Source organism: Anneissia japonica, unplaced genomic scaffold (genome assembly GCF_011630105.1).
Source record: "Anneissia japonica isolate Jap-2015-1 unplaced genomic scaffold, ASM1163010v1 scaffold287736_len1891122_cov214, whole genome shotgun sequence".
Lineage (NCBI taxonomy): Eukaryota > Metazoa > Echinodermata > Crinoidea > Comatulida > Comatulidae > Anneissia > Anneissia japonica.
In genome coordinates this window covers 722,719-739,127 of record NW_022756106.1, presented here as the reverse complement: position 1 = coordinate 739,127, position 16,409 = coordinate 722,719, and the positions used below count along the sequence as shown (strand labels likewise).

The 16,409-nt window shown below is 37.0% G+C and overlaps 1 protein-coding gene across 1 annotated transcript in view; it reads left to right on the top strand.

Annotated features, from left to right (window-relative positions):
• The window catches only part of LOC117123969 (neurogenic locus notch homolog protein 2-like), a 15,924-nt gene extending 438 nt beyond the window's left edge, over positions 1-15,486 (top strand). The window contains exons 3-28 of the mRNA XM_033270069.1: positions 399-439; positions 662-805; positions 1,547-1,726; positions 1,831-1,989; positions 2,329-2,475; positions 2,684-2,803; positions 2,942-3,061; positions 3,474-3,587; positions 3,865-4,011; positions 5,362-5,481; positions 5,661-5,774; positions 6,109-6,231; positions 6,637-6,759; positions 7,058-7,168; positions 7,658-8,452; positions 9,197-9,374; positions 9,748-9,794; positions 10,078-10,153; positions 10,477-10,523; positions 10,817-10,820; positions 11,069-11,143; positions 12,054-12,117; positions 12,774-12,869; positions 13,216-13,389; positions 13,568-13,642; positions 13,906-15,486. Of these exons, the coding sequence (XP_033125960.1) occupies positions 399-439; positions 662-805; positions 1,547-1,726; positions 1,831-1,989; positions 2,329-2,475; positions 2,684-2,803; positions 2,942-3,061; positions 3,474-3,587; positions 3,865-4,011; positions 5,362-5,481; positions 5,661-5,774; positions 6,109-6,231; positions 6,637-6,759; positions 7,058-7,168; positions 7,658-8,452; positions 9,197-9,374; positions 9,748-9,794; positions 10,078-10,153; positions 10,477-10,523; positions 10,817-10,820; positions 11,069-11,143; positions 12,054-12,117; positions 12,774-12,869; positions 13,216-13,389; positions 13,568-13,642; positions 13,906-13,953 (3,442 nt within the window). The 3' untranslated portion in view covers positions 13,954-15,486. The remainder of the gene's footprint in view (positions 1-398; positions 440-661; positions 806-1,546; positions 1,727-1,830; positions 1,990-2,328; positions 2,476-2,683; positions 2,804-2,941; positions 3,062-3,473; positions 3,588-3,864; positions 4,012-5,361; positions 5,482-5,660; positions 5,775-6,108; positions 6,232-6,636; positions 6,760-7,057; positions 7,169-7,657; positions 8,453-9,196; positions 9,375-9,747; positions 9,795-10,077; positions 10,154-10,476; positions 10,524-10,816; positions 10,821-11,068; positions 11,144-12,053; positions 12,118-12,773; positions 12,870-13,215; positions 13,390-13,567; positions 13,643-13,905) is intronic.
• Positions 15,487-16,409: the final 923 nt, after the last annotated feature.

The window sequence follows — 16,409 nt, the reverse complement described above, 5'->3', positions numbered from 1 at the left end:
TCGTGCTTTTGACTACTAAACTAAAGCTTTGTCTAGACTATATATTTTATTTTACAAATTTGTGTGATGTGCCCATATATGGGCATGATGATGTCATGATGTATGACTAATGACCTGCAATTGGAGTTGGGTGGAAAATGCTTTTCTACAGAAAAGAGGTGACCGAAGTGGAGTATGATGATGATTATTGTGCTGATCATGATGACGATAATGATAATAATGATGACGAGGATAATGGTAGATAGAGATTATGAGGAGAGGTAGGCCTAGAGAGGTGACAACATTTAAAGGAAAGGAGAGAAGAATGTACGAAAACTACTACGATGGATATGACGATAAATAAAGTATGTTTAAAATTAATTGTGATATTATTAACATCTTTTACAATCTACTTGCAGTTCTTGTAACGCAGGCGTTCTGGAGTGTAGCCGCCTTTGTCGTAAGTAAAGTTTTCTAAGTAAAGAGTCATAAATAACAATATAAATTTATGACTTGCATTTAGTTACAGGAGCTTTTAATTAGGACTTTAGAGTTCCGGTTCAAATTGTACATATACTAACTAGACGCATTATTGCATAGAAATACAGGGGTGAATCCATATTCAATGTATACGATACGATTTGTAATAAAATGTAACATGTATTCTGTTATTTGTTCGTAGCGGTTGAAAAAGCAGGATCATGCCCTGTACCATCCGTAGAAGCATTACATGTGGATTGTATTGCGACTTGCCAACAGGATAAGGACTGTAATGGTATTGAGAAATGCTGTGGTTGTGATTCCGGATGCGTCAAACCACTTGAGGGTAAGGTAGTGGAAGGTATATTGGAATGAGAGACTGACAACAAGGAAGACGGATGATAGAAAAAGGGCGGGGGCACTTGCTGGAATATAATTATTTGAGCTGGGAAATGAGAGAGGGGGCGTGCAACCAATCACCCAAGTGTTTGCATGGTGCAGCGCACATTATAATTCAAACGGCTGTGCTATGATGATCATACAAATGCAGCCGATTCTAAGTAATCAGTTTCGGTGACAAAGAAAAAATGCCGATACACTATACTGGTGGCAGCACCAGTCATCAATCATCTGATCAGAATCCCCTAATAAGGTTTGGTGACGGCATCATGAATGGTGATGTCACCGAAACTGATACTTATCAGATCTATTAGGTAGACTCGTGTGACAAATAGGTTATTTCAATCTACTTTAAAAATGCTTAACATTCAGCTAAAATTTGACCCTTCTGTCGTTTTTATTGATATTTGTACTGATGATTTCACAATGCTTAATAATCATAGGCCCCTTACATGTAGTTCGTACGGGTGTAAAATAATAATAGGCGCCCTATGATGTTTAAATTTACTGGCCGTCAGCCAGTGTCTAAAATTGGCTATTCCCGACAATGTTGAGGACTATAAGTTTATTTAAAATATTTCTGCATGCGCAGCATTTTAACTAGAAAAATATTTCCTAACAATTGCTGCTTCTCTAATTCATTCTATCCATAATTTTTGATCTAGATATTAATTTTCTAATTATTTAGCAAATTCATCGTCGGATTGTTTTTTCCGTAACGAGTGGCATTCTGACAGCGAGAAATTTAAATCGGATTGTTATAGATGTCAATGTCTTAATGGATCCATCGTATGTCGAGCGCCAATCTGCCCGCCTGTGCCTTGTCCAAATCCAGTAATGCCAGAGAATGAATGCTGTCCAATCTGTTGTAAGTTGTGTACGGTACGCTTTATCTTCAAAGACTACCAACTAAACTCTCCCACCAAATTCAGCAACCACGCACTTCTAATAGTTTCTTTTTTTCTTTTTTAGTGGATGACAGCAAACCAGGAGAGTGTCCTGCCACAGAGACCAATTCATCACTTTCGACCAATTGCAGCTCTCCGTGTCAAGATGATGTGTCGTGCCCAGACGATAAAAAATGCTGTTTGTCTGACGACTGTGGACTGACTTGCAAAGCCCCCTCAAAAGGTAAGATGTATGACCTTACCAAAACTTTTCAAACCAAGGAAGTGGTTAGAATTCCTTCTACGATTCCTTCTAATTAATGTGGCAGCAGTCTCACTTTTTCATGGCTACGTAATAGGCCGCGGCATTACGCAAAATGGCGGAATGTATACGGTAGTGCTCGCAGCCCATTACGATGAACAAATACTGATGAATCATGGACAAATATAAATTTTGAGACATCGGCCTCTCGATCGATCAATCGACTGACGCATCGATTGTCCTATACCTACCTACCAACCGATTGATTGAGTAGAGTTAATATAACTCTTAACTATATAACTTTATTTTATTCATTTTCAGGACGATCTGGAATGTGCCCCTTCCTCTTGTTTCAATCATCGACGTCATGTGTTCATGAGTGCCAAATAGATGACCATTGTGACGAAGGACAGAAGTGTTGTTTGAATACATGTGACGCAAAAGTGTGTTTAGATGCGATACCAGAAGGTAAGAGAAATACAGATCGTTGGGAACTAGTTTAGGACTATTGGGTAATGGGTTTTGTATATCTCTTGTTGATAAATTCCGAAAAATGCTATAAAATATTAAAATTATAAGATGGTTTATTTATGATAATGATATATTGATATTGTCTTTACTCTACAGTGGGGTAATTATAATTTAACCGATGTTGTGGACATTTTATATATTTTAGATTCTGTTGTCTGTGGTGATCAACCTTGTTTGAATGGTGGTGTGTGCAGTCAAATAAACGATACGTTTTACCAATGCAAATGCCAAAGTGGATTCTATGGCGGACACTGCGAGAATAGAGGTAACCATCAATATGGCATACCTAGTTGTTTGCTTTGTGGAAACTGTTTTGTTCAGAGTGAACGGCTTGGTTGACGCGAATGGCGTTACAATTTTGTGTCATTCGAATGTTCCTAATTTTCTTGTTTTCAATTTAAAGATCCCAGTTGTCATCCCAACCCATGTAAAAATGGAGGAAAGTGTGTTTTTCAAGAAGAATCCGGTTTGTCCTCTTGCGATTGCACAGAAGGATTTGATGGAGCGAGGTGCAATCTCGAAAGTTAGTTTTACTTCAGTAAACTATATCCATTAGTAAGAAAACTTCTTAGCACCAAAATTAGTCTACAAATATTCTATCACATTACTGAAGTTATTTAAAACTGAAACCTTAAGAATTATTAAGCGTTCTTAAGGTTTCATTTGAGAGGACCAGGCTCTAGAAACCTAGGTTAAATGGTGACCATGTTGGTAATAGTGATAAACTTTGTCCGGTGCCTATTTTGGTACTGGATCCTAATTGTGCTTGACACCGACTTCTAGCTTGGTGGGCCCATTGTTGTGATGTTGAACGAATACGTTAATTTACAGTGGCCACAGGCCTACATCCTTCATGTGTTCAAGTGTTTTTTGTTTTTTTTTATCAAGTCAAACATTTCCTAATTAAATTAACTTCACAATTTTTTTTAATTCAGGTTCGTTGTGTGATGAGATCACATGTTTGAATGGCGGGATTTGCAAACTGTCTCTATCTACACCGGTTTGCAGTTGTATAAACGGGTATACGGGAACATATTGTGAAGAACCTGGTAAGGATTCTTTTTTTAATAAGTCTGTTGTTACGTCTGCAACTGTAAGGCAAAGTTGTTTTGCCTGATTATGTGATTAATTCGTTTACGTATGATGATTATATTAACATTTTATAATATTATCAATTTTGTTGAATTTCATGGAGTAATTTTATTAATTAATTGTTTATTATTATTATAAATTTAGAAAAGAATAAAAAGAATGTATAATAGAAAATGTAATTATAACATCGCTTAGAATAGGACCTAATTTTTTTTGTTTTAATTATTTCAATAGCGATGAACTGTTCATCTATCGTCTGTGAGAATGGCGGAGAATGTATTGATAGTGCGGGATTCCTAAGCAGTTCAGCCTCCATCCTAACACCGCTATGGGATTGCCAATGTCCGGGAGGATTCGTAGGAGATTTCTGCGAGATACAAGGTTGAAATTTGCATTCTATTATTCAATTTTTTTACAACAAAAGGTAATTTATTTGACTATTTCACTGACCATGAAATCAGTGGTGGCGCCAGGACTTGCCCGACGGTGGGGCTAAAGGCCCCGACGGGGCGAATCGAGTCTCACTTTGGGTGGGGGCATGGGGGCCGCCTAGGGCACCCGGTGGGGGTCCAGGGGGCGAAGCCCCCTGAAAGCCACTGGTATTTGATGAATTATGACTATTTTTTATTACGGTACTTATTTGATAGGCATCGAGTTACTATAATATGACTTCATGTAGTCTATGCTTTCTAATGTTGAAATCAGCTTCCAAAACCAAAACATTTTGAATAAAGCAAGAAACAAAGAGTATGCAATATACAGTAACCATCTAATTTATTTTCAAATCCTCATTCTTGAAAGTGAAATTCTATATTTTGGAAATTTTGCATTAAATCTGTCAACCACGCTGTCATGGTCGAGGTTGCTTCACCTATCACGAAGTATTCCAACCATCATGAGGCTATCTAAATGAGCATTTGTCATAACAGAACGCAAATTATTTTTAATTAGTCTCATTGAATTATTATTATTATTATTATTATTATTATTATTATTATTATTATTGCTGTTGTGATGAAAAGTTAACACAAAAAATATGGTGGCTAAACGAATACTACATGTAAATATTTTTTTTTATTTGTTTGTTCCCCGACAAAATATATCGTCTTCCCCGACGGAGGGGGGGCTATAGCCCCCTCTGGCGCCACCACTGCATGAAATTGCCAAGACTGATTGCCAAGTGCAATTGACCGTTCTTAAGGTAGAAGCGTCCCCGTCGCACCACCACCACCACCACCACCACCCCATACAAGTCAACATCTACTTGTAACATCATTTTCATCATGCCATCTGATGTACCTGGCAGAGTACAATGATTGTGCTAGAAATGTCTACTCTGGCTGAAACAGAGTATCTACCAAATGTGTGGATATGATAAGAATAAGAAGCTTAAGTTCCCATTCCCTGAATACAGTATTTCCCTGAATACATTATTTGTGTGTGTTTGTGGTCAGTTTTTAAGTTCGATTGACACTGTGACATTTTCACTGGTATTGCCTCAACACTGTATACTGAGGATTGTATATTATGATGCTTCTGCTGCTACAACTTCGACACCGTGTTTTTGGTGTCGTTTACTTTTTCTTCTGTTATAATGTTTTATGACGCTTTAATTTCAAACATTAAATAAATTTGCCTTTAAATTAAAGCATTCGGCTGAAGATTTGTAAATGAGAGAATGATATTCATATTAATTTTAGTGAATTGTAATGTATTTCCTTCTTGTCTCAGATGAATTTTGTGACGACAACAAATGTCAAAATGGTGGCACTTGTTATAAGATCACTGGTAGACCGATAGCGACATATTGCGTATGCGCGGATGGGTTCACAGGGCCTACTTGTCAACAGTGTGAGTAATAATTAATTATAATAATGCTAGTTTTGAATATATGGTTTACAGTACACTGTGCCTTACAAGCACTGTATAATAACAATATTATTATTATATTTGTCATTAATATCATTGATATATTATATTACGCCTTTTAATATTTATATATTGTTATCACTGCCCACTTATTCTTTCAGTGGAGGTGTGCCAAAGTCAGCCGTGTCTCAATGGAGGAACGTGTCTTATATTGTTTTTGTCCTATAAATGCAAATGCCAAGAACGTTATTCGGGAGTCAATTGTGAAATCGAAAGTAAGTGATCTAACGTTATCGCAGTGGCGGATACAGGGATCTGAAGTAGAGGGGGCCCAGGAGAGTCTAGACCACCTCTGCACTGCTGCGGTTGAGGCGGTGATGGTCGAAAATGGCACTCTCAGACTTGTATATAATTTTCATTTTTTTCTCCATTAAACAAAATTTTGAACAATTTAGGAGGGCGGCTGGGGCCGGGTCGGCCTCCTCCACCCCTGAATCCGCCATTGCATAATACAGAATAAATGGGAGCATCATATTCTTTGTATTGTTTTTACTTACCCTTTGGAGAGAGTCATAGTTTAAATTTGTATTCAAATTTACATTTATACAGGTCATCAAAATTGCTCGACAGTGATATGTCAAAACAGCGGAACATGCATCCAGGACGAGTCGTCCAAAGGCTGGCAGTGTACATGCCCAAGGAACTTCCGTGGGGAATTTTGCGAGGAATATGGTATGGATAACGACTATTAATTAATTTTAATTTTAATAGAGTGTCACCAAAGTCTTCGAATACCACATTACACTAGGAGACATCAGGTTCTACCAGTACCACGATTTATTCAATGTAATTATTATTAGTCTTGTGCGATTATACATATACAGATGTTCTGCACATGTAGTAAAGGAAGATAAAGATGATGATGATGTTTAAAAAATAGAGAAAATTAAATTTAACTAAATGTACTGTATAGTTCGGTAAAAAGTTTATAAACTTGCCTTTTGCAAACCTGCAAGACTGCAGTCAATATCAGAACTGCGCCGTATTTGCTATAAATAATCTTTATTATTGTTTTAATTTTCTTACGGTATATTACTAATATTATCAATATGTGAATTATCCGTATGGTATGTTCAGATCCCTGTATTGCTGGTCAGCCTTGTGAAAACGGCGGTTCATGTCAACCTGCAATTGACGGTGGAATTAAATGTGCTTGCCCGGCCGGAACATCAGGCAATCGCTGTGAAAACTCGGTCACAGGTATGTTACAGGTTCGTCTAAACCGGGAAGGCAAAATTAATATTCTTATATTACGAACTGATTTCGTTAGCCGTTACTTTTAAAGCGACAGTCCAATGTGATATTTACACGTCATATCTGCGTGCGTAAAAGTACGCGTCCAGATCCCGGATGTAAAAAAGGTAAGCATTTCTCAAGCAAATCTCAGTTTCAAGACGGAAAGATAATCAATATAGAGTGTTATTCTTTAATTATCAATTAAAATTATTAATAAGCCACCAACGTGTGTCTTAATCTTTTACATTAATTATGCCTTTAGACGCTTGTTTCTTCTCGCCATGTTTGAATGGTGGCAGTTGCTCTGAATTCAAAGGATTTCCAGATTGCTCATGCACAGATGGGCATACAGGAAGATTTTGCGAAATAACTGGTGAGTCTATATACTCTACAAGTGCTTATAATTTAAAGCAGGATAATACACTTACGCTCGAAATTCATTATATTATACCGGTAACGATTTATTTCATTTTATTTTATTCAGGAATTAAAATCACAAAACAAAAACAAAAACAGATACCGGTATATATAAATAGGCATAATAGAAAAGACATTAATTTCTAGAGTACCCAAGAAAATTTTACAATAAACAAAACGTATTTCCATTGAGCCCTAGCTCGCTCGCTTGACTAATTGAACGATTATTTTTATTGATTGATTGATTTTAATTGGTTGGTTGATTATGATCGATCTCATCAATCGATCAAATTGAATGATTAATTGATGACTGACTGACTACGGCACTGTAACAGATTGAGTGAATTATTGATCGATTAATGACATGAATTTCAGTGATGGCCACTTCGGAAATGCATTTCAGAATTAACATTTGTTCACCTGTGTTTATGTTTGGCACGTGTAGTAAATGATACCTGTCAGAATGGAACCAAACCTGTATCCTGCCTATTTGACCCTTGTCACGTGGCAAGTTGCCCGGCGCACCCCGATGCCCGATGCAAATCAAACTACTGCGGTGGGTGCAACGCAGAATTCTACGATGATGTGGGAAATCGCGTGGACTGCCGAGAGTGCTCCTCCGGAGAAAAGGTCAGGTGTGTAATACATCCATGTGACCTCACCACTTGCGTGAACACCCCACGTGCGTATTGTGACATCAGCTATTGTCATACATCGTGTGAGCCGGTGTTTCTTATTAGCGACGATGAACTCGCAAATTGCGACTCCTGCTCGGAACCACGATCGTGCCCAGTCGATCCATGTGAAGTATGTACGACCATCCCGGATGGAGCAGAGTGTCGCGTTGATAAGTGTAACAGTTGTGCAGCAGAAATTTATAATGCTAACGGAAACAAAATAGGAGTATGTCCTGATACCTCTGCGGAATGTTTACCAGGTCTTCCCTATGTTCCTTGCTTACACGATCCTTGTCTGAACGTCGTTTGTCCAGGACACCCTGATGCTGCCTGTACACCAGACTACTGTGGAGGGTGCACACCTAAATTTGTCGATCCTGTCTCTGGAGTTCGATTAGAATGTGACGCTTGTCCTGACAACGAGCCACTTTACAGATGTGCGTCAGACCCGTGTGTGTCGGCGACATGCTCTGCGTACCCCGGTGCACTCTGCCGGATCAACAATTGTGGATCCTGTTCTGCAGAGTTTATATCTGACACTGGGAAAGTGTTAGACTGTACAGGTAGGCCACATGTTTAATTTCTACTGAAACATTTATAACATTAATATATATTTCTATATCAGTCTTTTTTATGGTGCATTTTATATCTTTAATCCCTGCGCACTCAGAGACCAGTGGCGTATCTACGGCGGGGGGCGCACTTCCCCCAAAAATTACTCGCCCCATCCCCGCTCCAGTCGCCTCCAAAAATCACGGTCAAGTAGTTAAAAATCACCTAAAACTTATTTTGCGAATTAGTGCCCCTTCACATTCGCCCCCCCCCCATCAGCACCCCATTTAAAGACTTCTAGATACGCCACTGTTAGAGACTGCAATCTGAAACGCGATTCTGTGAAACCGTGACAACACATCGCGTGACGGTGCGCTTTTACCGACGATCCGTTCAGACTGCTACGACGGTCGTTGCGTCTTGCTAGTAATTAAAAGTGAGGACAAATTCGTCAGCCAACGGCCGTCCAACGTTGTGTATCGTTAATCCCGGCGTACTCTGCGTCGGATATCCGAAACGCGATCCCATGAGACCTGGTTTCCATAAAATCGCTACACAGATGGGATTTTCATTGCAATCCATGCACTGCGTAGACTTCCCCTACAAATTCTTCAGCCAACAGCCGGCCAACGCTTGGTTACTAATATTATTTCTCTAAACATATTCATATCATATGTTATTCATATACATTAAGTTTTTTTAGGCCTACAGTACTGCTTTGCTGTCATATAAACATTTCTCTATCTATGACATAGATTATTGTAAAGACAATAACTGTAGACTAGGTTTAAAATGCACTCCTTTCGATGGCGGCTACTACTGCGAGTGTCCATCGTTTAGACGAGGAGAGTTTTGCGAAGAGAACTTCTGTAAGCATGAGGGCGCTGAATACGAGCTAGGAGAGAAGATGGATTCAGATGAATGTAACAAATGGTAATTATAGTAATGACCATTCTTCGACATCAGGATTTTTCTCTACAGCTAAAAACAGTTACACTTTCTTAGCCTCATGAAGAAGGTATACTTAATCTTCCGTATTTATTCGAATAAACATCCCCTCCAGAGCCTCATTTGGAATAAACACCTCCTTTGAATAAATTCCCCGAGGGGTTTATTTTTCCGCGAACAAACACCCCGCCCCCAAATGGCTGTAAACAAGACTAATGGAAGCACCATGATACGTATCCATTTAACACCAAAAAATAAACGTCCTGGACGCTTAATCGAATATTATTATACAGTGTAGGCCTATATTTGATCTATCGGATTTTGGTTAATTCGAAAAATATACTTTTCTTTCTTTCAGTAAATGTCGCAAAAATGGTATTTGGGAATGTACAGAATATCGATGTGGTAAGTAATAACCAATCATGATATATAACGTAATAATCGACGAAAAATAAATTACAAATGTATGTGATAAATCGACATGTACTAGACCTGCCATGCTATATGGATATATTTGCATTGTTAGTTGAGGAACATCCATAATGTTTCTTCCATTTAAAAAACAATGAATTGCAATATTACGGAAATACTGTAATAAAGGACAAACGTAATATCTTTATATTATAAGCCTTATCTAGAATTCTTGAAAAGTAAACAATATGTATAATTGAGGATTTTTTCTCATTAGATTTTACGTGCGTGGACAGGGACCAAACCTATTATAGTGGTGACGTGCGAGATGACAAAGACGGATGTAACACATGGTAAGCGCATACTTAGGCCCACATTCTTATCTTGAATCCCAACATTATTTTTATAACGAGTCTACAATTTCCAAACTACAGCAACGACATGTTTGTTCAAAAAACGGAGATAATATTTATTATATTTATTTTTTATTATATTGATTATTTTTATTTTATTTTATTATTTATCTTGGAACCAGATGAATTTATTCAACGACTTATGTTGTTTATAGCTTTGTATAATTTAATTAAATGAGTAAACGAAACGTTGCAATGGTTGATTTCTGAGTATATATAAATTCAAATAATGACTTTTGTATTTGTTATATATATTTTCCCAGTATTTGCAATGAGCAAGGAGGCTGGGATTGCACAAAGGAAGCTTGTGGTAAGTGCATATCAATAATATGGTCGTTATCATTATAATTATTATCTTTAATGTCTTTATGATTATTATTATTATTCATATTATTATATCATTATTATTGTTTGTATATGTCAACGTATATTGTATTATTGTCAAGTAGGCCTATGCTTATTTGGATTATTATTGTATTTCTTAATTATATATATTTAGAATAGATAACTTTAAAATAATATAATATTATGAGCCTTTGTGATTGGTTTTCTTTCTTTTCTTATTTCATATTGATTGGCCTGATAACTGATTGATTTCATAAGATGTGTAAGTTTCATTCCCTTTATTTGATGGCTATTGTTAAATAATTAGTAACAACATAATTAGTATGTTGATATATTATTAATTATGCGTCAAGAATAATGTTTAATAGTATACAATGTTAATCTTACAACATCATTAGAAAAAAAGCTGTTTTACTCGAAGTCACTAACACAGTTTACCTCTATCTTCTAACACGACTTGTGTTACTCCTTACGGTATATCAAATTAAATATATGAATATTGTTTTGCAGAACCCTGGTTGAAGTGAAATTCAGTTTCGACCTTAATTTCGCTGATATTGAGGATAAATTACAGGATTTCAAAGAGTAAGCTCATATTTTTATGTTATGTTAATTATTTTAATTTCATTTAGTTGAGTCCATGTAATATAATTAATGTAGGCCTATATTAGCTGCGTTACAAAATATATAAGGGCAGTGGCGGCGTAACCACTGAGACATTCGCATGCGTGACGTGTGTAGGAAAGATAAATTAAGTCCCCCCCCACCAGACAGGACAGAGGTCGTCGGGCAGTCAGAGTAAAAATATATAAAAATAGGCCCCAGACAGGACAGAGGTCGTCGGGCAGTCAGAGTAAAAATATATAAAAATAGGCCCACGCCAAGTCAACACATGTCTGTCACAGTCTGAGAGTGTCATTTCTGGCCATCCAGAGGTTCTTATTCTTTAAAAAAATCTCATTTGGGAGGGGAAGCCCCCCTCTCAAACCCTTCCCCAGCTCAGGCCTACAAGCTCAAGTCCCCCTGCCGGACAGCTCAGCCCGCCAGAAAATATATCCTTGAGCCAACACTACATAGAGGAAGGGACATACTCCCCGTTATAAAGGCCCATCTTGAAAATATTGAGGAAATGAGGTTTATAGGTCGACGATGAGGATGATGGCGATGATAATAACTATGATGATGATGAGGATGCGATGTTGAGGATGCTGTTGTCGATGATGTTGATGATGATAATGTCGTTGCTCATTGAAGATAATGCTTAGGCCTACAACAACGACGACGATGGTGGTGTAGGTATTTGAAACCTGTGTAAACGTATCGAAATATATTCATGAAATTATGCATTACAATGACTGAATAAAAACATGAAAGCATAATAAATTAATACATAAGTGAATGAACGAACGAACGAACGAATGAATTAGGAGCGAACAAAAAGAATGAATGAATGCTACTATTAATTACAACCGATATAATTTCTGCCAATTTTCAGGAGCCTACGCCTCGATTTGGCAACAGAGTTCTCAATTCCAGTAACGGCTCTTAAGGACTTCCAGGTAAATTGAAACAAATACATTTTACATTTTACACTATTAGTGTACTTCAAGAAATGAGAATACTGAAGCTCTGCACACATTCTCATGTTTATTTTTATGTGACAAATACCCGTAATATGATATAAAAATCACACCGTCACATCTTTATATGTAACTTAATATTGTGAATAGGGCTTTAGTACAACCAGGGAGTTGTTATAGTCAACTCCCTGGTCCAACACAGTGTCGGCCGACCACCGGCCGCACGCCTGTGAACGCTTGCGCAACACAGGAGGGTTTGGCTTTACCATGGCTTTATATACTAATGAGGAAATAGGATCATACGATTAAAATGCTTTTAACTAATGGTTCCGGTGGTGGAACAAGTCTTCTCGGATAAGGACTCTTAACTGTATGTCCAGTGTACACAATTGGCTCGTGTGCACTTTAAAGAACCCAGTACATCATTCGAGAAGAGTAGGGGTTACCCCAGTGTACTGGTCCATTTCCAGTCCCCTGTCCGGCCATGAAGGAGCGTTTACGTCGCAGCCCATGTCAGGTATCCATCCTACCTGCGAATACTTTTACCACACTACGTAAGCAAGATCATACACACTAGCTACGTAGTGACACGATAAGAAGATCTAATGTTCTTGACAAACTATTATACATTTCAGATATCGCCTGGCAGTGTAATTGTTGAGTTTAAACTTGTTAGTGGTGACTTAACGGCCGATGACGTCAATAATGCAGCTGCCGATATCCAGACTCAAGTGAGTAGGCTTACAGTATATTTGATTGTATTTTGTGGGGATAAAATCCATAAATATCATCGTTAGTGCCACCATTAGCATTATTTTTATTAACAACATCTGTCACCGTCATCACCGCCAAGATTATCACAACCACCACCACCATCATTGTCATCGTTACTATCTTCACCACCACCATAAGCTTCATTATCGTCACCACCATCATCATCATCATCATCATCATCATCATCATCATCATCATCATCATCATCATCATCATCATCATCATCATCACCATCATCACCATCATCCCAATTAATAATCATATGTATAGTCATAAAATGTTTGTATTACGTTCATTTTATAGCTCCAGTCTGGTGACTATATATTCACATATGATGGTCAAGATATTAGTGTTATTCCTGATAGTGTCACGGTTTCTACACCATTAAAAGACACCGATGACACTAACGAGGCTCTTATCATTGGGGTGTGCGTCGCCGTCGCTGTCCTCATCGTTATTATAGTTATAATTATAATTGTGAGTTTACCTAAATATATTGTTATTCGACGTTATATTATATTGGTTTTGTTACTATTAATGCTAATAATAATAATAATACTATCAACTCTAAATGATTGTTATTAAATGTGTTATTATTATTATTATCATCATCATCATCATCATCTAATCAATGATATTGTTTCAATGTTTTAAGGTTATATATAAGAGAAAAGAATCTGAACGAAAACAATATGTGTCTACAGTGACCACTATATCCGTAACAAAAAAGGTAAATAAATATTATAACTATTTAAAAAAAACCACGATATTCTAACTACAGGCCTAATAATATTGTATATAAGAGAAAAGCATCTGAACGAAAACAATATGTATCTACAGTGACCATTATATCCGTAACAAAAAAGGTAAATAAATATTATAGCTTTTTTATAAAATAAAAAAAAACACGATATTCTATCTACAGACCTAATAATATTGATAAGTACCGTATGTTTATTAAAGTTAAGTGAAATGTTTCTTTTCATATTTCAGCGGAATACGTTTACCAATACCAGCTTTGAATCTGAGACTACCAAGTAAAGGAACCAAAGAGAAAACGAGAGAAAAACTGTCCCCCCGTTTCTAGGGGAACAGAAATAGGGGGATGGGGAGGACTCGTTGATAAAGTGAGGGAGAGCTATGTAGTAAAATAAGCTGTTATTAAGTGATTTTGAACTACAATAGGCCTACTTTAACATGTTTTTGCTTCAAAAATTTCATTTGTGGAAAGAAAGTGACTTATGGGAGGGGGCGAGATTTTTTTAGGAGGCCGTGAGATACGTGACTAACTGGAGAAACTATAACTGTCTAAATTAATGGACAATTAATAGCAATATGGAGACTGATACTTAAGCATAATGCGCAGGCGCAGATAACTCCCTGCCTTTGTGTGCTACGTTAAAGGCATTCATAATTATAAAGTGGCAATTCTGCTTCGCTACCAATCCTTAACCAGGGTACCGTGTTGTTTGGTAAAGAAAAATGTTATGCGAGTTTAATTTATTACCGTATTTAGCTTAAAATATGTATAGAAAGTGAGAAATAGTATATATAGTTACTTATTACTTCAACTTGTTACTTGTATAGCGTCCTTCTTTTCAGTTAAAGCGCTGTAAGCGACTCGCCACAATAAGTCAAAAACATCCCCCCGGGAAAAGCTTGCATAGAACCAAACCCAAGAAAAGTGTGCTAACCTAACTAATGCAATAAAGCTGTAGAAAAATAAGAAAACAAACAAAAAATAAACAAATACGATCTAAGCAAGGTGAGAGGAACTATTGTAAAAGGTGCGTTTTTAGATGGGTTTTGAACTGCCTAAGCGAATCACAAGATCTGAGAGAATTAGGCAGACCTTTCCAAAGTTGGGCAGCGATTGAAGGGAATGAATTGTCACCAATACGTTTATGGTAGACCGGTCGAACAAGTTGGATGGAGTTGGAATATCTTGTTAGCGCACATGGGTACGTAGTGTTAAGTAATGTAGTTATATAGTATTTAATCGAGAATTACTTATCACTAGTCTAATATCATTCAGAGTAGATTTAGGCACTACGTATATGCAGCACTTGTTTTCATGTCTGAAAAGCCTTGGGCATTTTATATATTATATTATATTATTTTATTATATTTTATATATTTTTATTATTTATATTTTTTATATTAGTGTGTATTGTTCTTAAATGACTTATTTATTTATTATATAAATATATTTATTCTTATTATTTCATTCATCACTCTTTGCGGTATTAAACCACTGAGACATTCGCATGCGTGACGTGTGTAGGAACACATGTACCGTAAATGCATGTACTACCAACACATATATTTTGAATCGCTGCATAAATCATATTTTCATACTTTATTACGAAGATATGTTATTACCAGCCAATTTGCAAAAAGGAACGGTAATATTTATGCAACTTTTGTACTGAAGAAAATATTTAAATCTATTATCAATTTTCAAAGAAACACGGGTAAAAAAAGATCAGTTTCACTGATATTTAAACGTTTTATTACAAAAATCTATATAGTTATTATTAAATTAAAAACACTTTTGGTTGACTGGTCTATGTATACATTGTGTCTGTAATTAACATATTTCCATCTTTGTTCAATACAAAGTCGGAGGTATGTCCTGGTGAATATCAGGCAGGCTTGCCTTCTTAAGATTTCTACTAATAGATACTTCGTTTGAAGCAAGAAACCAAATTGTCTTTACCCAGTACTGGTCGTTTAAATTAATCGGCGGGCAATTTTCATACATTTATGCAAAGAATATATGAACGATATGCGACTGTTTGCTTGCAATAGTATTTGTTTAATTGAAAGTTCACGAATTAATATACAACGTAATTCAAATAATTTTTTGTTAAAGTTTATTAGCTTAACGCAGGCAGTGTAGCTCATAATGGACTTTTGAACTGGCCAATCACAACATGGCCAGGAATACGCACTTGTCCAACACGCATGTGTTGTCTCAGAAATGCACGTGCTTACCACTGATATCTAATATAATTCCATGTACAGTAGTATAGATCAATGGTGTCTACATGCGTTTAAGTTGTCATTTTGTGGGACCTAATTTAGTAAAGCGTAGTTTCAACAAAAATTGCTACACGCTACTGCCGACTCCTTTGGCAACGCTAATTAGTCAGTTGAATAAAGGCCAACTCAGACAGCGTCGGCCGACGCAGCCCGACGCGATTTGTTGTGTGCGTCGGGGGCAGTCGCGTCGTAGAATATTAAACATGTTTAATATTTCTCACGACGGCTTAAGACTGTCCCCGACGATAAATCGTGACGGGCTGCGTCGGCCGACGCTGTCTGAATTGGCCTTAAAGGAGCGTCCCGATTGCGTCGGGGGACAGCTACGCAGTGCAAGTATCGCAGTGAAAACGCTGCAGCGACTTTGTAGCGACTGTATGGAAACCAAGCTTAAATATCTATTTGCTCTAAGAAAAACGAAACTAACATCACTTAATTAAGGCCTAGACAAA